Genomic DNA, 17,530 nt, shown 5'->3' with positions numbered 1-17,530 from the left:
TAAAAATGTGATTCACATTTATTTATTTTAATAAAAAAATTCACATTTTCAAACAGTCCATTTAGATTTTCCAATGGGGCTATACATTTGGGTGATGTTTTTTTTCCTCGCCTGAGTAGCCTCGTTTCACTGCCAAAAATAAAATTAAACCATCTAGTGTTCAGCGAAATAACAACACAATGTCAAATACAGGTAGCCTAGTCAAATAATTAACATCCAATCACATTAACCATTACTCTCTCGCGGGAATTACACTAACGGTCCATATGTAGCCAAACGTGGCTGTTGCTCATTCCGTTTGCTCAAAAATGTATTTAAACCGCTTTGGGCTAGGGGGCAGTATTTTGATGTCCGGGTGAAAAGCGTGCCCAAAGTAAACTGCCTGTTACTCAGATATGCATATAATTGGTAGATTTGGATAGAAAACACTCTAAAGTTTCTAAAACTGTTAAAATAATGTCTGTGAGTATAACAGAACTGATATGGCAGGCGAAACCCAGAGGACAAACCAACCCCAAACCTTTTTTAATTCAGCCTACCACTGTTTCCAATGGCTGTCATGTTTATTATGAGGCGAAATCCTCCCAGATTGCAGTTCCTAGGGCTTCCACTAAATGTCAATAGTTTTTAGAAAGTTTCAGGCTTGTTTTTGAAAAAAACTACGAATTCTAGCTCATTTTTAAGTGGCTCCCATTTTGGCTGTAGTGTTTTCATGCGCGTGAATGAGAGTGCGTTTTTTATTGTTTATCACCGGTAAAGACAATAACGATTCTCAGTCTTAAATTGTATCGTTTATTTACGTATTAGGGTACCTGAGGTTTGATTATAAACATTGTTTGACTTGTTTGGAGAAGTTTATTGGTGCCTTATGGGATTAATTTTGTATGCAGTTTGAAGGAGGGAAATCGGTGGATTATTGAATGAAGCGCGCCAGCTAAACTGAGTTTTTGGGACTCGGACTTTATCGAACAAAAGGACCATTTGTGATGTAGCTGGGACCTTTTGGAGTGCCAACAGAAGAAGATCTTCAAAGGTAAGGCATTTATTATATCGCTATTTCTGACTTTTGTGGCGCACCTGCCTGGTTGAAAAATGTTTTTCATGCTTTTGTATGCAGGGTGCTGTCTTCAGATAATCGCATAATCGTAAGGCCCCCTCCACTGCGCCAGCAAACGGTGTTCAGCCGTGGGCACGAGCACCATCACTTTCTCTCCCACGGTGTCACAGACTTATCGTAGGCCCGGCCTTGGGTCCTTTGCGCCTTCTCCATATGCTCCTTTAGTATGGGCCACACTGCCGACAGGCGGTCTCTCATCAGGGTAACATGTTCTATTGTGGACCTAAAGGGGCATGGTTGGGTCTCCCAGATCTCCTTGGCTAAATCAAGGATCCCTCGACAGGGTCTGCCATAGAGCAATTCAAATGGGGAGAATCCAGTGGACGCCTGGGGTACTTCTCGCAGGGCAAACATTAAGTGTGGGAGAAGCATGTCCCAGTTTTTCCCGTCTCTGGACACCACTCTTCTCAACATGCTTTTAATCTTTTTGTTCAAGTGTTCGCACAATCCGTCCGTTTGAGGGTGGAATATGCTTGTACGTATCTGTTGAACCTGATAGAACCGACACAAGTCCTTCATCAACCGGAACATGAACAGGGTTCCCTGATCAGTTAGGATTGTCTTGGAAAGGCCCGCCCGAGAGAACATCAGGAACAATTCCTTGGCAATTCCCTTTGACGCCATGTTACACAGGGGTATGGCCTCTGGGAACTTGGTAGCGTAATCTACAACCACTAGGATGTACTCGTGTCCTCTGGCGAATTTTGGGGGTTGTCCCACGAGGTCCATAGCTATGCGTTCAAAGGGGGTCTCTAATGGGGAGAGGAATCAAAGGGTTACGTAGGTGTGGCCGTGGGGCTGTACGCTGACATTGATCACACGTCCTGCAATACCTGGCCACATCCCGGGTGACAGGGGGCCAATAGAATCTCTGCATGATCCTGTCGATAGTTTTGTCCCGTGCCAGGTGTCCTCCTAGGACGTGGGAATGGGCTAAGTGAGGGGGCTTACCTGATCCGTCGACGTTCCTCCCGTCGATCACCTTCACCTTCCTCATGGCCTCCCTTAGGTCCGGGTCTCTATGCTGCGAGGTGCCGAACTGTCCCTTTAATTCCTGGGGCAGGTCGACCTCGGTAGAGGGGTGAGGAGGTGGTTCCCCATACCCGCCAGGGGTGACCGAGGAGAATCCCTTCCAGGTTCCCTCCTCGGATGGGGCTTCAAATATATCCCATAGCGCCTGGTTGCTCCTTCCTTCCTGCGTCGTGTATAACCCTTCGTAGGTGTCTTCATCGGTGGTTTCCTGGAATATCTGTCGTAAACGTTGGGTCGCTATTTCTTCCTCTGCTCCAGAGGATGAGGTCGAGGCTACGTCTCCTTGTAGGACTACTACCTCGGGCTTTGATTTTGTTTTTTTCTTCCTTCCTGTCCCCGTTCATAACGTCATCTGCCGATGCTTTATATAGGGGACATTCTCCCCCGATCAATAATGGCACCTTCAGCTGGGGTACTTTCCCTGCCCTGACTGTACACCTTCCTTTTGGAGTGAGAATAGACAGATTCACGGCGGGGTAATAGTGGGTGTCTCCATGGATACAGGACACGGCTACTTTGTCTGGTAGCAGTGTTGTGGAGGTCACCATCCGCTCCTCTACTAACGTAACCATACTTCCCGAGTCGAATGGCTACCACGTCTTGTCCTTCTACTCGAACCGGTATCTCTGGGGCTGGTGCTATTTCTGCTAACCAACAATGTTGATCCTGCCCTCTCGAACCGGGATGTGTAGCGATGACTCTGACCATGGACTCGTCCTTGCTAGGACATTGTGGAGCATAATGGTCTTGAGACTGACATTTATAACACCGACCCTACTGGGTGGGGGACGACTTCTCCCACCTCCGGATGGGGTTTGGACGTTTCGGTGGCGGACGTGCCGGGGTGAGTCGTGGTACGGGATTTGTAGAATCCTTCCATTCCTCCTTGTTACCTTTTAACAACTCCCCTGTAGATCGGTATGTTTCCACCGCCTGGGCTATGTCGTCGGCTGACAACGGGTTGGCTTGCCTCACGACCCTTTTTAAGTCACTGGGTAATTCCCTCAATATCTTGTCCACTACAAGGGTCTCAATTACATGTCCTACCCCTTTTCCGGGTTCCAGCCACTGTTTCGTCAGCCGTATTAGTGCGAAGATCTGGGCACGGACGGGTTGGTCAGCCGTATAGGTCCATTAATGGAACTTTACGGCTCCATGTCTGGCAGTCAGCTGGTACCGGGAGAGGATCTCCCGGTACTCACTTATCCTCGTGTCACTCCTCGTGTCACTCGTCCACCAAATGTCCACATTCTCCACCAATGTGAGCGGACCAAGTAATTTGGCGTCACTCTAAAGCGGAAAGGTGGAATAAACGAGTCAGGAGTTGGTTTCTTGATTGAACATAGTTCTCTATTTAGGGATTTTGGTCAATACAAACACTCCAACATAATCAATCAAAATCTCCCAAGGAAAAACATACATCTTCTCCAGATGAAACAGGAACACAATACGATTCTCTTTAAACTACAACAAAAGTCACGGGTTTGTCACCGTCTTGATGGTTCTTCGTGGTTAGCATCTCTCTCTTGGTAGCCTTCTTCCAGAGATAGGTTTTTCCTCCTTCTTGCTGGTTCCCTCCTCTCTCTTGTAGGGAAAAGATAATAGGTCATTAGTACCATCAGCTGTGCTTAATTGCCTCAGGTCCCCTTGACTCACATGCCTAGTTGGGCTACTATCCGTGAGTCCAGCCTGCCCTCTGGTGGTCCTTCCACATTTGCAACTGGTTGCATGCATCCACCGCCATATCTTCTTCAGAACTGTGGCCTCTTTCCCCTTCAACTCTCTTCACCGCCTCCATATAGGAAATTTGCTGTACAGCCATGATCCTTGACACCTCAATCTTTTTCACCCTGACAGGGCACTCAGAGAATATGATCCCCACCACAGTTGCAACATTTTACATTGACAGACTCTTGAAAAACATATTCCTTTTGTCTGGAAAAATTTGACACTTGACAAACTTTTTACACTTTTCATGCATTGCATCGGGTTTTGCACGGAATGCTCTTACGGCATATCTTATATATCCCAACTTTACATACGGTGGTAGATAATCTTCATTAAACATCAATAATACAGATAAACTTTGCTCCTTTTTTCCATTCTCCATAGGGATCAAGCAACACGCATTAACTACCCCTGGAATGTTTTGCCTAAGATATTGATTATCAGTCTCTAACAGGATGCCAGAGGTATCACCTTTTACCGGTGCCCTGCTCCGAAAATCAAAGCTGTCCACTTCATGGGTCGATAACTTCGCGCCACAATGCACACTCCTTTTGCTCTTTAGATACACATGATAAAACACCATACCACTCCTGGTTACTTTGACTGCATCCACTTTTCCCAATGCCTTCTCCACCATCCTTGTCACTTTAAAATGGTTTCCCAAATGAACATCCTTATGCAAAAAACATACTCCATCCAGCAACGATTCATCAGACAAATTTTCCACAACGATTATAGCTGTTTTTCTGGGTTTTTTTTCACTGTTGTCCAATCATCTTTCTCACTAACTGTACTCGAGACGCTTTCTGCTTTCGCCTTCTCAACTTCCTCCTGTCAGGTGCACGCTACAGCTCCACCAGAGCCTGTCGTTTCCAATGGGAGCAAATTAATTGTAGTGGGCAGAACAAGCAAAGAGGTGGGCAGAGCCCAGCATGAGCTAGTGAGATCCTATTGGCACGTTCTAGCATTTATTTGCATATTTCCGTTAGGGAACGCCTACTATGTGAAGTGGGTGTGTGCAGTATCTCAATTTGCCTTTGCACTCCTTCGAAACAATGCCATTTTTTGAAACTTTAGCAAAGGGTGAAGTCTACAAAACGCAGTCCACTCTGTGTGTTACAGATATTAGTTTTGGAAAAAGAAAACGGTATGGAGATCAAATGTTTCATTGATGAGAAAATTTGCAGAATGTCGGCCAAAATCCATCTCGCTCCATCTTCTCCCACTGCCGGCCACTGGGCTTCCTCTCATCACCATATTTGGTAATGAGTGGAAACGCCAACCAGATGCTTCACATTTATACATCCGGTGAAATATCTGGCTCATTGTTCTATTTCTGGCAGAGCGGTTGTGAAGGAACTGGTCTTCTTCTTTGGTGCCATGGCGATTTTGTTTGTGCATGCCGCCACCTACTGTGCGGTAGTGTGTGGTCAATCACTTTACATTTTGTGATACAAAAATAAAAAAGTAGGGGACAGGAAAAAAATTGCACCACCAACTAACCCTACACCATATACCACTATTCGAGCGTGAAAAACCCAGCAGTGTTGCAGTTCTTGACACAAACCGGTGCACCTGTCACCTGCTACCACACCCTATTCAAAGGCACTTAAATATTTTGTCTTGCCCACACCCTCTGAATTACACACATACACAATCCTTGTCTCAATTATCTCAAGGCTTAAAAAGCCTTCTTTAACCTGTCTCCTCGCATTCATCTACACTGATTGCAGTGGATTTAACAAGTGAAATCAACAAAAGATCATAGCTTTCACCTGGATTCTCCTGGTCAGTCTGGATCATGGAAAGAGCAGGTGTTCATAACGTTCTGTACACTCAGTGTATAAAGGCAACTTTTTTCATTTGCCGTGTTTTATTGAACCTGAGCATTAAAAGAATACAAATGGGTTAATTTCACAAATAAACAGCAAACAGAAGCTACAGTATGTAAGTAAGAGTGAGAATAATGTTCACAGTTACATAAAGTGTATTTACCCTTGTTACCCATACTGTCATCATAACAATAATAATGCATTTAATTTGAAGCAGAAATAATAGACACTAAACTGATCGAAAACTACCAATGAACAGTACTCCATAGTAATTCCGCGTTCACATGCTAGTCGGAACTAGGAAAATCACAAATGTCCGACTTGCTATCTGATGATTGTAGTTATACACATGCCACATTCAATGAATTAGCAAGTCGGAAATTTCTGAGTTCCCTAGTTCCGACTAGCATATTGTAACGGTTTTGACTTGAGGTTATTGTTTGTTAGGGGTGCCAGGTAGGTTGTGCCTACCAGAGAAAATATTGATTTCTCCTTTTTGTTTGTGAGGGAATGAGTCCCGTATGGTCCGTCAAATCAAAACCAATACAAAGGACTCGTGTAAAAGTCAGTATGGAAATACACTTTTCATAAACCTTTAAAACATTGAAAATAACTTCAAAACCACTGTTCTTTTGCGTTTGTTGTATTATCACAATAATCACACAATCAATATAAAAGCCACAAAATAATAACATCCTTGGTTCACTGGTAAGTGTCCCATACCTAAAATTAAAAAAATCCAGCCTGGTAAATCAGTGCAGTGAACCCAAGTCACCTCAGTCACAAAATTGTCCTTCCATAATGTGATGCGTAAAACCTGTCTCATTCCACAATCAGATTGCAATAAACTCCGGCAACACAAACAATAAAGAGTATCGGATTTCTCAGTAGTCTTCAACTACAACTGAACACATAAACCAACACGGTATAAATCACACTAAAACAAATGAAATACCATATGCAAAAAAGTTATAGTCAGTCAGACAATCCAATCCGCCAACAGATCTCCAGCAGAGAAAGGCCACGGAAAACAGAGGGAGACCAACAATAGTAGATCCGATACTGGTTGATCTTGCGCAGTGGTGATTTTAGCATTTAAATCTTGGTAGGGCAAGAAAAAAAAATGCGGGATGCATGCCAACAAATCCGCTACCCAACTCAACACTAAACAATACATTAATTGCACTAAAACGGTGCCCACAAACTGTTAGGGCCTACATAAAGCTGTCCCAACAGCAGTCCCAACATCTTACCACTGCTACACCTGGCTATCAGCGGAGCCTTGTCTGGCACCAAAACAGTTCATTCAGCCTCATTTACTATCTTAAAAAAACAAACATAGCTGATATGGCTGACTTGCTTAAACAAATGTGGTTTCTAATGACAATTGAGATGTACAAACTATGGCATAAGGGGACGACAAGAGGATAAGAGGCAATCCGCATGTACAGTAAACTTGATAACAAATGTCTTTGATTGAACTCCAGCCTTAGGGCTCAATTCAATCTGTATTGCCAAAGTTCAGCACTATAAAGATAGAATTTTAAAGGGAATGTTCCCGCGTTTACGGTAAACGCTGTATGTCGGCTCAAATTGGCGATACGGATTGAATCGAGCCCTTAGTGACATAATCTGCCTTAATGTCTTTTAGAATCTAGTGGGCGGTATTCTTGCTGCTAATAGCTCACACCTTGCCTTAGCAGTAGGCCTTCCCTTTCTGGGGAATGGCTTGCACAAAGTGATCTAAAAAATTCTATGACCCACCATAACCATGGTATACACCTCCTAATCATTGACAAGACCCATCCTAGATCTTCTTGATCAGGTGTTGGGTCATTGTTGTTGGATCTAGCAGATGTCCTGTTGCTGTCATGTGGCTGCGTATCTGTTGGTGTAGGCCTATCTCTTTTTCGTTTCCGAAGTGCATTATCCTCTTGCATTAAATTGTTTGCCATTTGGAACAGCTCAGAGCTGTAACATTGGCCATTGTTTTCTGCCACCATCTCATCTATTCTCTCAAGTAAATTCCTGACCTGCTGTTTGTTGGTCGCAGCTTCGTTGTTAAAGACACAGTACCTGCCACCACACATCACAACTATTTGTTTTACAACCTCGTTTGCATGTATTTTTTCTTCGATTGATTGGTTTTTGAGTTTATCACCATGAGTGAAAAGAACCATTGCATATTTCATAGCATCAGCTTTAAATAGCTTTTCAAGTAGACGAAGCATGTTAGTGTCATTGTGTGTTACCCTCCCAATCTCAAACACAAAGACAAAGGCATGTGGCCCTGGTGCAGAGAACACAAAACCCTTCATCATCTCATCAAATAGATGCTCAGCAGAGTGTCTCTCATTAGAAAGACCAGGTGTGTCTATCACAGTAACTTCCCTTCCTGCTACCGGTGCTGTTTTGGCCTTACTATGTGTGGTTACGGAGCCAAAGCCACAGTCAGACTTAAACTGTTCAGACCCTGTCAGACCCAGAATGGTGTTCCCTGATGCACTCTTCCCAACTCCACTTCTACCCAGCAACACGATTCTTCTGTCTTCTGTGTTTTCTGGGACACCTGTTGGATAACCATAGACAGTCATGAAAAATACCCTTACTATAGATATGACTGTCAGCTTACTATTGGTATGCACCCATAGACCTAGGTGTTGATAAACATGTAACTTGCTCTGGAAAATGTGGCCGACATTTAATATCTTCATTTATTGGTTCTAATTGCCTAGTGGTTTCTCATTTCAATCACTATTTTTTTTTTTTTATTTAACTTACTTAAAAGTTCCCAAACAGTCAAAATCATGTTTTTCATGAAATGTGAATGAAACCAGGTCAAATAAGGACTACCAAAGTAGGAAAAATGACTGTTGCTTCTACATTGATACAGTTTGATCAAAGTTACTGGTCCCCTCCCCAATGTCAAACACTTGGATTTAATGAAATGTACCCAGACCGTACCCTGTAAAGTTTCAAATGAAATTGTCCAAGATGAACTAGCTTGATAAACAGTTCGGACAATTCCATTATACAGGCAACATTTTGTATATATTGATGCTGTTACAATAACCAAACAGTTGGATAAACAAATCATTTGTAAAACCATGATGTGATGCATGACAGGATTGGATGTTGCATGCAATTTCAATGATGTTTGTGTATCAATAAATGTGCTTGAGATAATCTCACTGCAACCCTTCTCACTGCATCCATGTTGCTTGACATAGGCATTTTCATAGAACAACCAGTCAAGGTGTGCTCCCGCCCACTCAGCCTACTAGCTCCCTGCCCACTAAGTCTGTCTTTTCAGACTTCCTGGTAGTTTGACATGAGAGAAAATGCTTCTTTTTTTTTTAAATCAGGAAAAGTATTATGAGTGATGTTCTAGTCACTCAAAAGGCTATTTTACATGGGAATCAGAATGACTGTTCTGGACCTTTAACCAAGAAAGACCCTCGAGTCTATAAATCTTTTGCAAAGACGACCTGCCAAATAATAAGATACTTACTCCATGTCAGGTATCCCGATTTAGTCAGAAGCTCCTCAACCTGATCTTGACTTCCAGTGTCATTGTTGAACACATGGTATTTCAAACCAAATCTCCGAACAACTTTTGGGAGCACACCCTCGTCATCTTCAAAGATGAAATCCTCTATTTTCATGCCTTTGAGAGCATCACCATGTGTGAACAGAATGTAACTCTTGTCTATTCCTTTATCCCCCAAAATCTTCTCAATTTTCTTCACTATTTTCTGATCCTCCTCGGTGAACCTGTCTACCTTGAGTACTACCAGAAACAGACAGGGAATGGATGAGTCAAGGGCATGTTGACACACTGCTTTAATTTGCTCTTCTTCAATTTGCTCTTCTTCAGTACTGGTAATTCCTGGTGTGTCGACCACCCAGATTTGTCTTCCAGAGACTTTATCAGTCTGCTCTGTACATGTTTTTGTCACAGCCTTGAAGCTTAATTTTGATTCAAAAGCTGACCTTCCCAGGATGGCGTTTCCTGATAAACTTTTCCCAGCTCCTGACTTGCCCAACAGGACAATCCTGAGGGATGATGTGTCCATCCTGGTTTACTATTTAGTCACTGGGAAAATGGAAGGAAAGTTATTGCAGCATAGGTAACTGGTTTGAACATAACCTTGTGTAATTGTAAGCAAAATCTTTAAGGTGAGTAGAGGTTAAAACACAAACAATCGGAGTGTGTTAATCTAATGCCTTTTTTAAATGTAATATTTAGGGTAATTACACAAACCAACAGGAATCAAAGTTTACTATATACTAGTCTACCTACACTGCAAATCCACATAACTTAAATGTAGCATTCAAATATATATATATATAGAATGACATGAGACATAAAATGCATAGCTCTAGCTGCAAGAGACGATATAACTCCTTGATTCACATTTGTTTGCTAATTGTCATATTTCGCTCATTCTTGAGCGTAATCAAGATTTCACTATGCAAAAGAATCTGCAATATTTACAAGTGTTCTGGCCATTTCAATAAATGATTCAACAATTCGTTTTTCAACTTCCTGCTGTATAAATTGAAAGACGAATTTCATTCGAGTAAATTCTAAATTATCACGGACCTTGTACTGTTCCAAAAAACTGCCGTAGATTGTCTTACTGAACAACAGTTGCCCAAACATTGCAGATCGTAAGAATTGTGCATTCAAATATAATTTGTGATAGTCCAATTGAATAACTGAGTACTCGATCTCAAGCAAAACAACGCAAAGCTCACCAGAAAAGTTAACTGATCATTACTTAACGTTAACACAATGTATTTTATTTTCTTTCTATTTCGGCTTGGCCTCCAGAACAGCACGACCATTTTACTTTGTTTTACTTTCACATGATATCGAAACTTAACAAAAGTGGATATTATTTGTACTGAAATATTGATTGATGGTTTTAAAACAGTCTGTGTAGTCTAATAAGTCGGATTTTGTGGAATTGTGGAAAAGAAAACAGTAATTTGTCTGGCATTTTACACTGTAGCCTAGGCCTATATGCCTATTCGTCAACAAAATGGTTCGATCTATATTCACCGTCTGTTGATTGAGAAGATTCCACTGATCATTTAATTTAGAAGAAAATCCGTGATTCTACCATTCCTCGCGGAACCCCGGAACATGGCTTAATTCTCTGGTTGAAAATGAAATTCTCTTAATTTCTTAAACGCGTCTAACGTCGTCAACAGGCTATTGCGCACGAGCTCAAGGGGAAGTCTGGGTTGTATTCGTCAGTGTAGCCCGACACCGTATTAAAACGTAGAAAAACGTTCTGCAACGGAAAATGTAAAATGTTTCTTATTCGATTAGAGTTACCCGATTTAAACAGTGAGGGACTACGTGTTCGTCAATTTGGTAACTCTTTCGGTGCCTAGCGAATACAGCCCGTAGTCTAAGAGACTACAGCATCTTCCAGTGTACAGTAAAACAGGTGTTGAAGAGTCACACAAAACATATCATAAAGGACAAATATGTCCCAAATAGATTATCCAAATTTCACAGGCCGGCTCATAGCCTGTGGCAAAAATGAGAGGACATCAACAACTGGTATAGGCCAATTCAAAAAGTTCTTTATTATAAAACAAAACTATTAATTCTAAACAAAGAAAAAGGAATGAGGTATGGAAATGTCATAATGTAAGGTGCATGGATGCGTGAATATGTGTGTGTAAACATGACTGAATGGAAGCTAAATAAACCAAAAAAGGAACAAACAAAACAGGATCATACCTGGAGGAGGGAGGGAGGGAGGGAGGGAGGGAGGGAGGGAGGGAGGGAGCAAGCCAAGCGAGACAGACAGAGAGGTTAGTGGAGCAGTTTGTTAAATACCCTGAGCCCAGGTGGCTCCAATCACACCAGCTGCAATCACTAACGACCCTCCTCTGCCTGCAGGAGGAACCACCCCTGCACTGCAGAGGAGGAGCCGTGACACAAATGACTGATGAAATAAATGAACACTATAGGCACATCAAATAGGTTTTAATGGTGACAAAAAAAATTGACAATACTTGTATTATAACATTTTATAAAAATGTATCAACAAGGCAACAATTATATTTTCTTAGACTTAGGTTACAGAATTGGCATTTGCTTTAGAAAAATGAGAAACAGGCCTACCAAATATACACATATCATTTGTGATTCTGCTATTATTTAAAGATCATTCAAATTTAAAGTAGGGCCTATCATCACATGTTGTGCTACAAAGTAGTTTACCAGCACATCAATTGTGCATTCACTGCAAATTACCACTACTAGGCCTATACAGTAGTTAGTTCCATTTTAAGGACAAGGTCTCTGGGTATCGCCCAACAATGTCATCAAAGTCCTCAGTGCCTGGGACTTGCTCTACAACATATCGCGTTCTGTTCTTTAAACCATCATAAAATCTCTTTGTCTCTTGAATGTGATTGTCCCTTCTCTTCAGAGTTCTCTCACGTTGTCTGTTTCTGCCCTCCTTTTCAGCTCCTTTTAGAGTCAGGTTTTCTGCCAGCAGTGCACACAGAGCTTTATCATATTTTGATTTAAGTGCCTCAACTTCTTCTTGCAGTTTCTTCTCATATACCTCCTTGAGCATTGACTCTCTCTCCTCCAGCATTTTGGAAACTTTTTGGTATGTGTAGTTAGAGTAGAAGTCCCCATTGTTGTCAGCAACCATGTCATCAATCTTTTCAAACAGCTCACAGACTTGGGTACGGTCGTTTGTTTTCATGTTATTGAAGATGTGGTACCTATTCCCAAATGTATTCAAAATCAGTTTGAGATCTTCACCAGCTTCCTCCACACATTTTTCAATACCCCCTTTAACTTTGTCTCCATGGGTGAAAAGGATCATGGTGTATTTTCTAGCATCTTTCCCAAATATCTCCTCAACCTTTTTCACTGCACTTCTGTCCTCCTCTGTGAAGGTACCTACTTTAATCACAACTATGATGGCGTGTGGACCTGGTGCTGACATGTTGACACATTTAGCTATCTCTCTCTTTACTGTCTCCTCAGAGAGAGAAGTATCGAACAAGCCAGGTGTGTCCACTATGGTGACCTCTCGGCCCCCCACCTCCCCTGTCTCTTTAGAACACTCTCTGGTGACAGAGTACCCACTGACACCTGATCTGAAGGCATCTCTCCCTAGGATTGTGTTGGCTGATGAACTCTTCCCAGAACCAGTCTTCCCCACCAGCGCAATTCTGGACATGGACACTGAAAGGAAGTAAATGCAACCTTTCAGTATTGTGATTTGGAATTGTTTGAAATAGTAGTTTTCGGATTGTTAGATATTGTAGCGACCGTAACCCAACACCTAGCAACCTCATCAAGAGTGCTTGGTGCAATGGTTAAGGTGTTGGCTTGATGGTCACTGGACCCAGGTTTGAGTCCCGGTTGGAGCTACCACCCAAATATAAGTCAGTTCATTCATATGATTTGGTGAACAAAATAAAATAAGGCCTACTATGAAATAGCAACAAATAAATACAATTATTTATATCATTATAACTTTGGTCATTGAAAGTGAATGGTTCTAGGCTACTACTGATAGCTGTTTCAGTATGATATATTGGATAAAGTAATAAAGACAGACACCAATGTCTAGTTCAATAGCCTTGTTCATGCATTGTACAAATCCCTACACGCGGAGTCCGGGGAACAGTCCGGCTAGTCGATTACCTATCAACTAGACTCCGTAACAATAGCTTTTATAAATATTGCAGTATTTCCTGTAGGTTATAGATAAAGTCATTCTTACTATTGGGACGTCTACCATCAATGCTGGACCTTCTCTGCCATGCTTTCAGCGGATAATCTTCTGCAGAAGAGAAACAGGTTTAGTCATGGAAATAATTGTTTTTGATAAGGTAAACTTTGATAGAGGTGGCATTTTAATTGTAATCTCGACCAAGTTTAAACATGTGCAGTCAATGTCTGATCCAAATATGACATAGCTGATGCCGAGAAGCGAGAATGAGTGAATAGAGAACAGAACGAGGAATTTGGCTACTCAACCTCACGCAAAATTATGCAATGGGTAGGCCTAGCTATTAAGTAAAACAGCACGATCGTTTTACTTAGGCTTTACTTTCACTTTATATTGAATCGAAATGTAACAGCAATCTAACGAATTTGTAGTCAAAAGGTCAGTTTGAACCAGACTGTGGATCCTAATAAACCTAATGAGGAATTGCATGAGATAAAACAAAGACTGTTGTTGATTGTTATGTCAGTGACAATGTGTCATGGGTCTCCAGCCCTGTTACTGGAGAGCTACTGCCCTGTAGGTTAACTAACCTGATTCCGTTTATCAACCAGCTAATTATAACAATTATGTACGCTAGATTAGGGTTGGATTCAACATTTACAGGACGGTAGTTTTCCAGAAACAAGGTTGGACAGGCTGCGGTAGGCTCCAAATAAACCATAAACATGAACATGCGAGTTTAAACAAGAAATAGTCACATCGTGCATTGTTTGATACTCACCATCTGTCGATTTGGAAGATGCCATTGATAATTTAAATAACAAATATCTGTGATTTTACCATCCCATCGGATCCTCTGAACAAATTGAGATTGAGGAAATAAAATGCTTAATTACGCAGCGTACCGCCCGAGTTCTGTTTGGCACGTACTCAGATAGGAAGGCAAGCTTCAGTGAGTGGGAAGATCACACAGCATGTAGCCTACGCAGTGGCGACCCGTCATTCAGGACAGGTGGGGCATTTTGAGCACCATATTTAAAATGTTTGGACTTGCCTGTTTTGCATGTTATTTTGGTATTAATACGTGTCACATATCAGTTTGAGTAAGGCAGCTCCAAAATGCATGTTTCAGCCTAGCTCAGTGCTTTCCGTGGAAGTGGGGCAAGCCAGCAGAAAATAGGAGCATTGCACCATGATTGGCTCAGTGTTCTGTCACTCCTTGGGACACTACGTCATTGCCAAGTCTAAGTCCTTAGTGAGGGTAGACATAGAACATTTAAGCCCTTTGGATCCTGCCATAGAGTTACACTTTAAGTGCCCTTCCAAGAAGGCTCAAGGTCATTGGCCACAGATAAAATGACGTCAAATCACGTTATATGTACAGTTGCTTTGATTGGACTGATCATGTCAACATCTTACTTTCAAAATCTTAGCTAGCAGTCATCATCGTGAATCTACTGGCAAATCCTTTTTAATCCTTGTCATATGAAGAGAAATAATGAAGAGAAATTATAGATAAAACAAATTGGTGCTCATCTGCCATTGGACATTAACATTAAACAAGAAGTTGGAAATCGCAAATTCAACAATGAGTGGTTTAGAAGGAATCAGTGACAGTGGCTAACTGCAAGCATTGCAACTGGGAAGTTGGGAATAAATGAGCTCAAACTGGGAAACTACGTTTTAAACGGTCATTCAACTCAGAATTGTAAATCCGGCCTCTTTCTCAAAATTTGCCCACAATGGACCGTCGCGCCACCTTCCTGTTCAAGTGAGCACATCACAAAAAGGTTAAAAAAACATCTTATATGCTGCTGCATAAATTATGTAATATGCCAGGGAGATATGTATACTGTAGCTAAGAAAGTAATACTAAGTGTATGTTGTGTAGTAAGCTGTTAGTAACCCATGTGTCCCACCCTAATGATTTGGTATATTTTCACCTCTTAATTTAGCCTAATGTTCTGACTTGGTGGTGCACATGTAGCCTATAACCTGTTTTTGAGAAATGTAATCATTGAATATTGTAAGAGCTTTCATTGTCTGCTTGTATGCCCCCTTTATTTATCCTACGGTTCTGACTTGGTGTACTGAGAGTACACTGTAAGAACGGCCCATGTTCTGAATTCTGTCGCTGTACATTTCAAAAGTGCTGAACAAATAGTTATATTGACTATGTCCATCCTAGCTTTCTTATTAATGTCTTAATCGAAATTGCGGATTGCCTCTTATCTGCTTGTCGTCCCCTTATGCCATATTTTGTACAGCTCAATAGTTAGTAGAAACCACATTTGTTTAAGCAAGTCAGCCATATCAGCTATGTTTTTTAAAAAGTAAATGAGGCTGAATGAACTGTTTCGCTGCCAGACAAGGCTCCGCTGATAGCCAGGTGTTGCATTGGTAAGGTGTTGGGACTGCTGTTGGGGCTCTGCTGTTGGGACAGCTTTATGTAGGCCCTAACAGTTTGTGGGCACCGTTTGTCACCGTTATAGTGACATTAATGTATTGATTAGTGTTGTGTTGTGAAGTGGCTTTGCTGGAAGTCCATGCAGTCCATGCAGTCATACTTCTAGCCCTTCGCGGAGCAGAACAGAGCCAAAGATTTGGATAACTAACCCAAGACACAGATAGAACAATGAGACAGATATTTCACCAGACGCATAAATTTGAAGCATCTGGGTGAGGTTTCCACTGTGGTAGTGAGTGGCCAGCAGTGGGAGAAGATGGATTTTGGCCGACATTCTGATGATTTACTCATCGATGACACATTTGATCTAAATACAGTTTTCTGTTCCTAAAACCACAATCTGTTACAAACAAAGTTGACTACGTTTTGTAGATTTTACCCTTTGCCAAAGTTTTTAGAAGGAGTGCAAAGGCGAATTGAGTTATTGCATACCTGCACTTCACTGAGTAGGCATTCCCCAACGGAAATATGCAAAAACATGCTAGAACGCACCAATAGGATCTCGCTAGCGTGTGCTCGGCTCTGCCCACCTCTTTGCTTGTTCTGCCCACTCTGGCTTATTTGTTCCCATTTGAAACGACAGGATGTGGTCTATCTTGGTTTAGTTTTAAAAATCTTTGCCCAAGATAGACCAGAGCCCATCTTCTTCATTGGTATAATCACGTTCGCAACAATTATATGTGCATTCCGCCACCTACTGTACAGGTGATTAATAAAGATTTCAATAAGGAAATAATGCGGGGTGAAAAAATATATATAAAACAAATTCCATACAAACTATCAATAACAAAATGTCAATTAAACTAAATCAGCCTGCTTTTCTGTTCTAATCAAGTCCCTACACAGGCTCAGAAGGATCTTGTGAGGGCGGGACATTTTCTGGCAACAGTAGTCCTTGCAGTGTCTCTGCAATGAAGTCTTGGAGGCCCAAAATCTTATCAAAGCTTCTTTGAATTCTTGGACACTTGTGCAGTACAATTAATAATGGTGGCTATAAATATTACAAACTAACCTTCTTCACAATAAGTGTATCCAGATATAGGGGCGCAACTTTGGTTTTAGAAGTGGGGGGAAATAACTTTTTTTAATGTTTGGGCATCTAAAGCTAATTTCCTGCATTTCTACACAATCTAATATGACCCATGGCCCTTCTAGCAGTTTCTATTTAGAACAAAAAGTAAGCAAAAATGCCCACAGTCATCAAGCTAGGTAAGAGATTATTATTAAATATGTTTAAGTGATTGATAAGACTGAACTAGATCAATGATAATTCAATAATCAATATTGTGTTAAACCTGTAACCAATAGCCTAACAAATGAGCTAGAGGTCGACCGATTATGATTTTTCCATGCCGATACCAGTTATTGGGGGACCCCAAAAAAAAACGATGCGGGCCAATGCGGTCTGGGATGGCCCAGACTCGGCTCGGGGCGACTACCCTGAGTTCACCCGCTGCTTCCGGGCGGTTTTCGATCATCCCCCGGAGGGCAGGGCGGCGGGTGAGTGTCTATTCCATTTGGGACAGGAGACAAGGAGCGCTCAGGATTTCGCCCTGGAATTCTGGACTCTCGCCGCTGGATCGGGGTGGAATGAGCGGGCCCTGATAGATCACTATAGGTGTAGCCTTCG

The 17,530-nt window shown here is 41.8% G+C and overlaps 1 protein-coding gene and 1 non-coding gene across 2 annotated transcripts; both read right to left on the bottom strand.

Moving 5' to 3' along the window:
• Positions 1–5,713: 5,713 nt before the first annotated feature.
• On the bottom strand, positions 5,714–11,000 carry LOC106568992 (uncharacterized). The gene is made up of 3 exons (XR_014380307.1): positions 10,778–11,000; positions 9,221–9,805; positions 5,714–8,278 (listed from the first exon to the last, which is right to left on the bottom strand). It is a non-coding gene; the product is annotated as an uncharacterized LOC106568992 (transcript).
• Positions 11,001–11,703: 703 nt separating this feature from the next.
• LOC106568993 (GTPase IMAP family member 7) lies at positions 11,704–14,414 on the bottom strand. The gene is made up of 3 exons (XM_014139928.3): positions 14,215–14,414; positions 13,485–13,544; positions 11,704–12,940 (listed from the first exon to the last, which is right to left on the bottom strand). The coding sequence occupies exons 1-3, from the start codon at positions 14,237–14,239 to the stop codon at positions 12,012–12,014; spliced, it is 1,014 nt and encodes a 337-aa protein (XP_013995403.1). The 5' UTR covers positions 14,240–14,414; the 3' UTR covers positions 11,704–12,011.
• Between the last annotated feature and the right edge of the window lie 3,116 nt (positions 14,415–17,530).

This window comes from Salmo salar, chromosome 14, assembly GCF_965601325.2.
Source record: "Salmo salar chromosome 14, fSalSal1, whole genome shotgun sequence".
Lineage (NCBI taxonomy): Eukaryota > Metazoa > Chordata > Actinopteri > Salmoniformes > Salmonidae > Salmo > Salmo salar.
The sequence above is the reverse complement of the archived record's forward strand: the minus strand, read 5'-3'. Positions and strand labels throughout refer to the sequence as shown.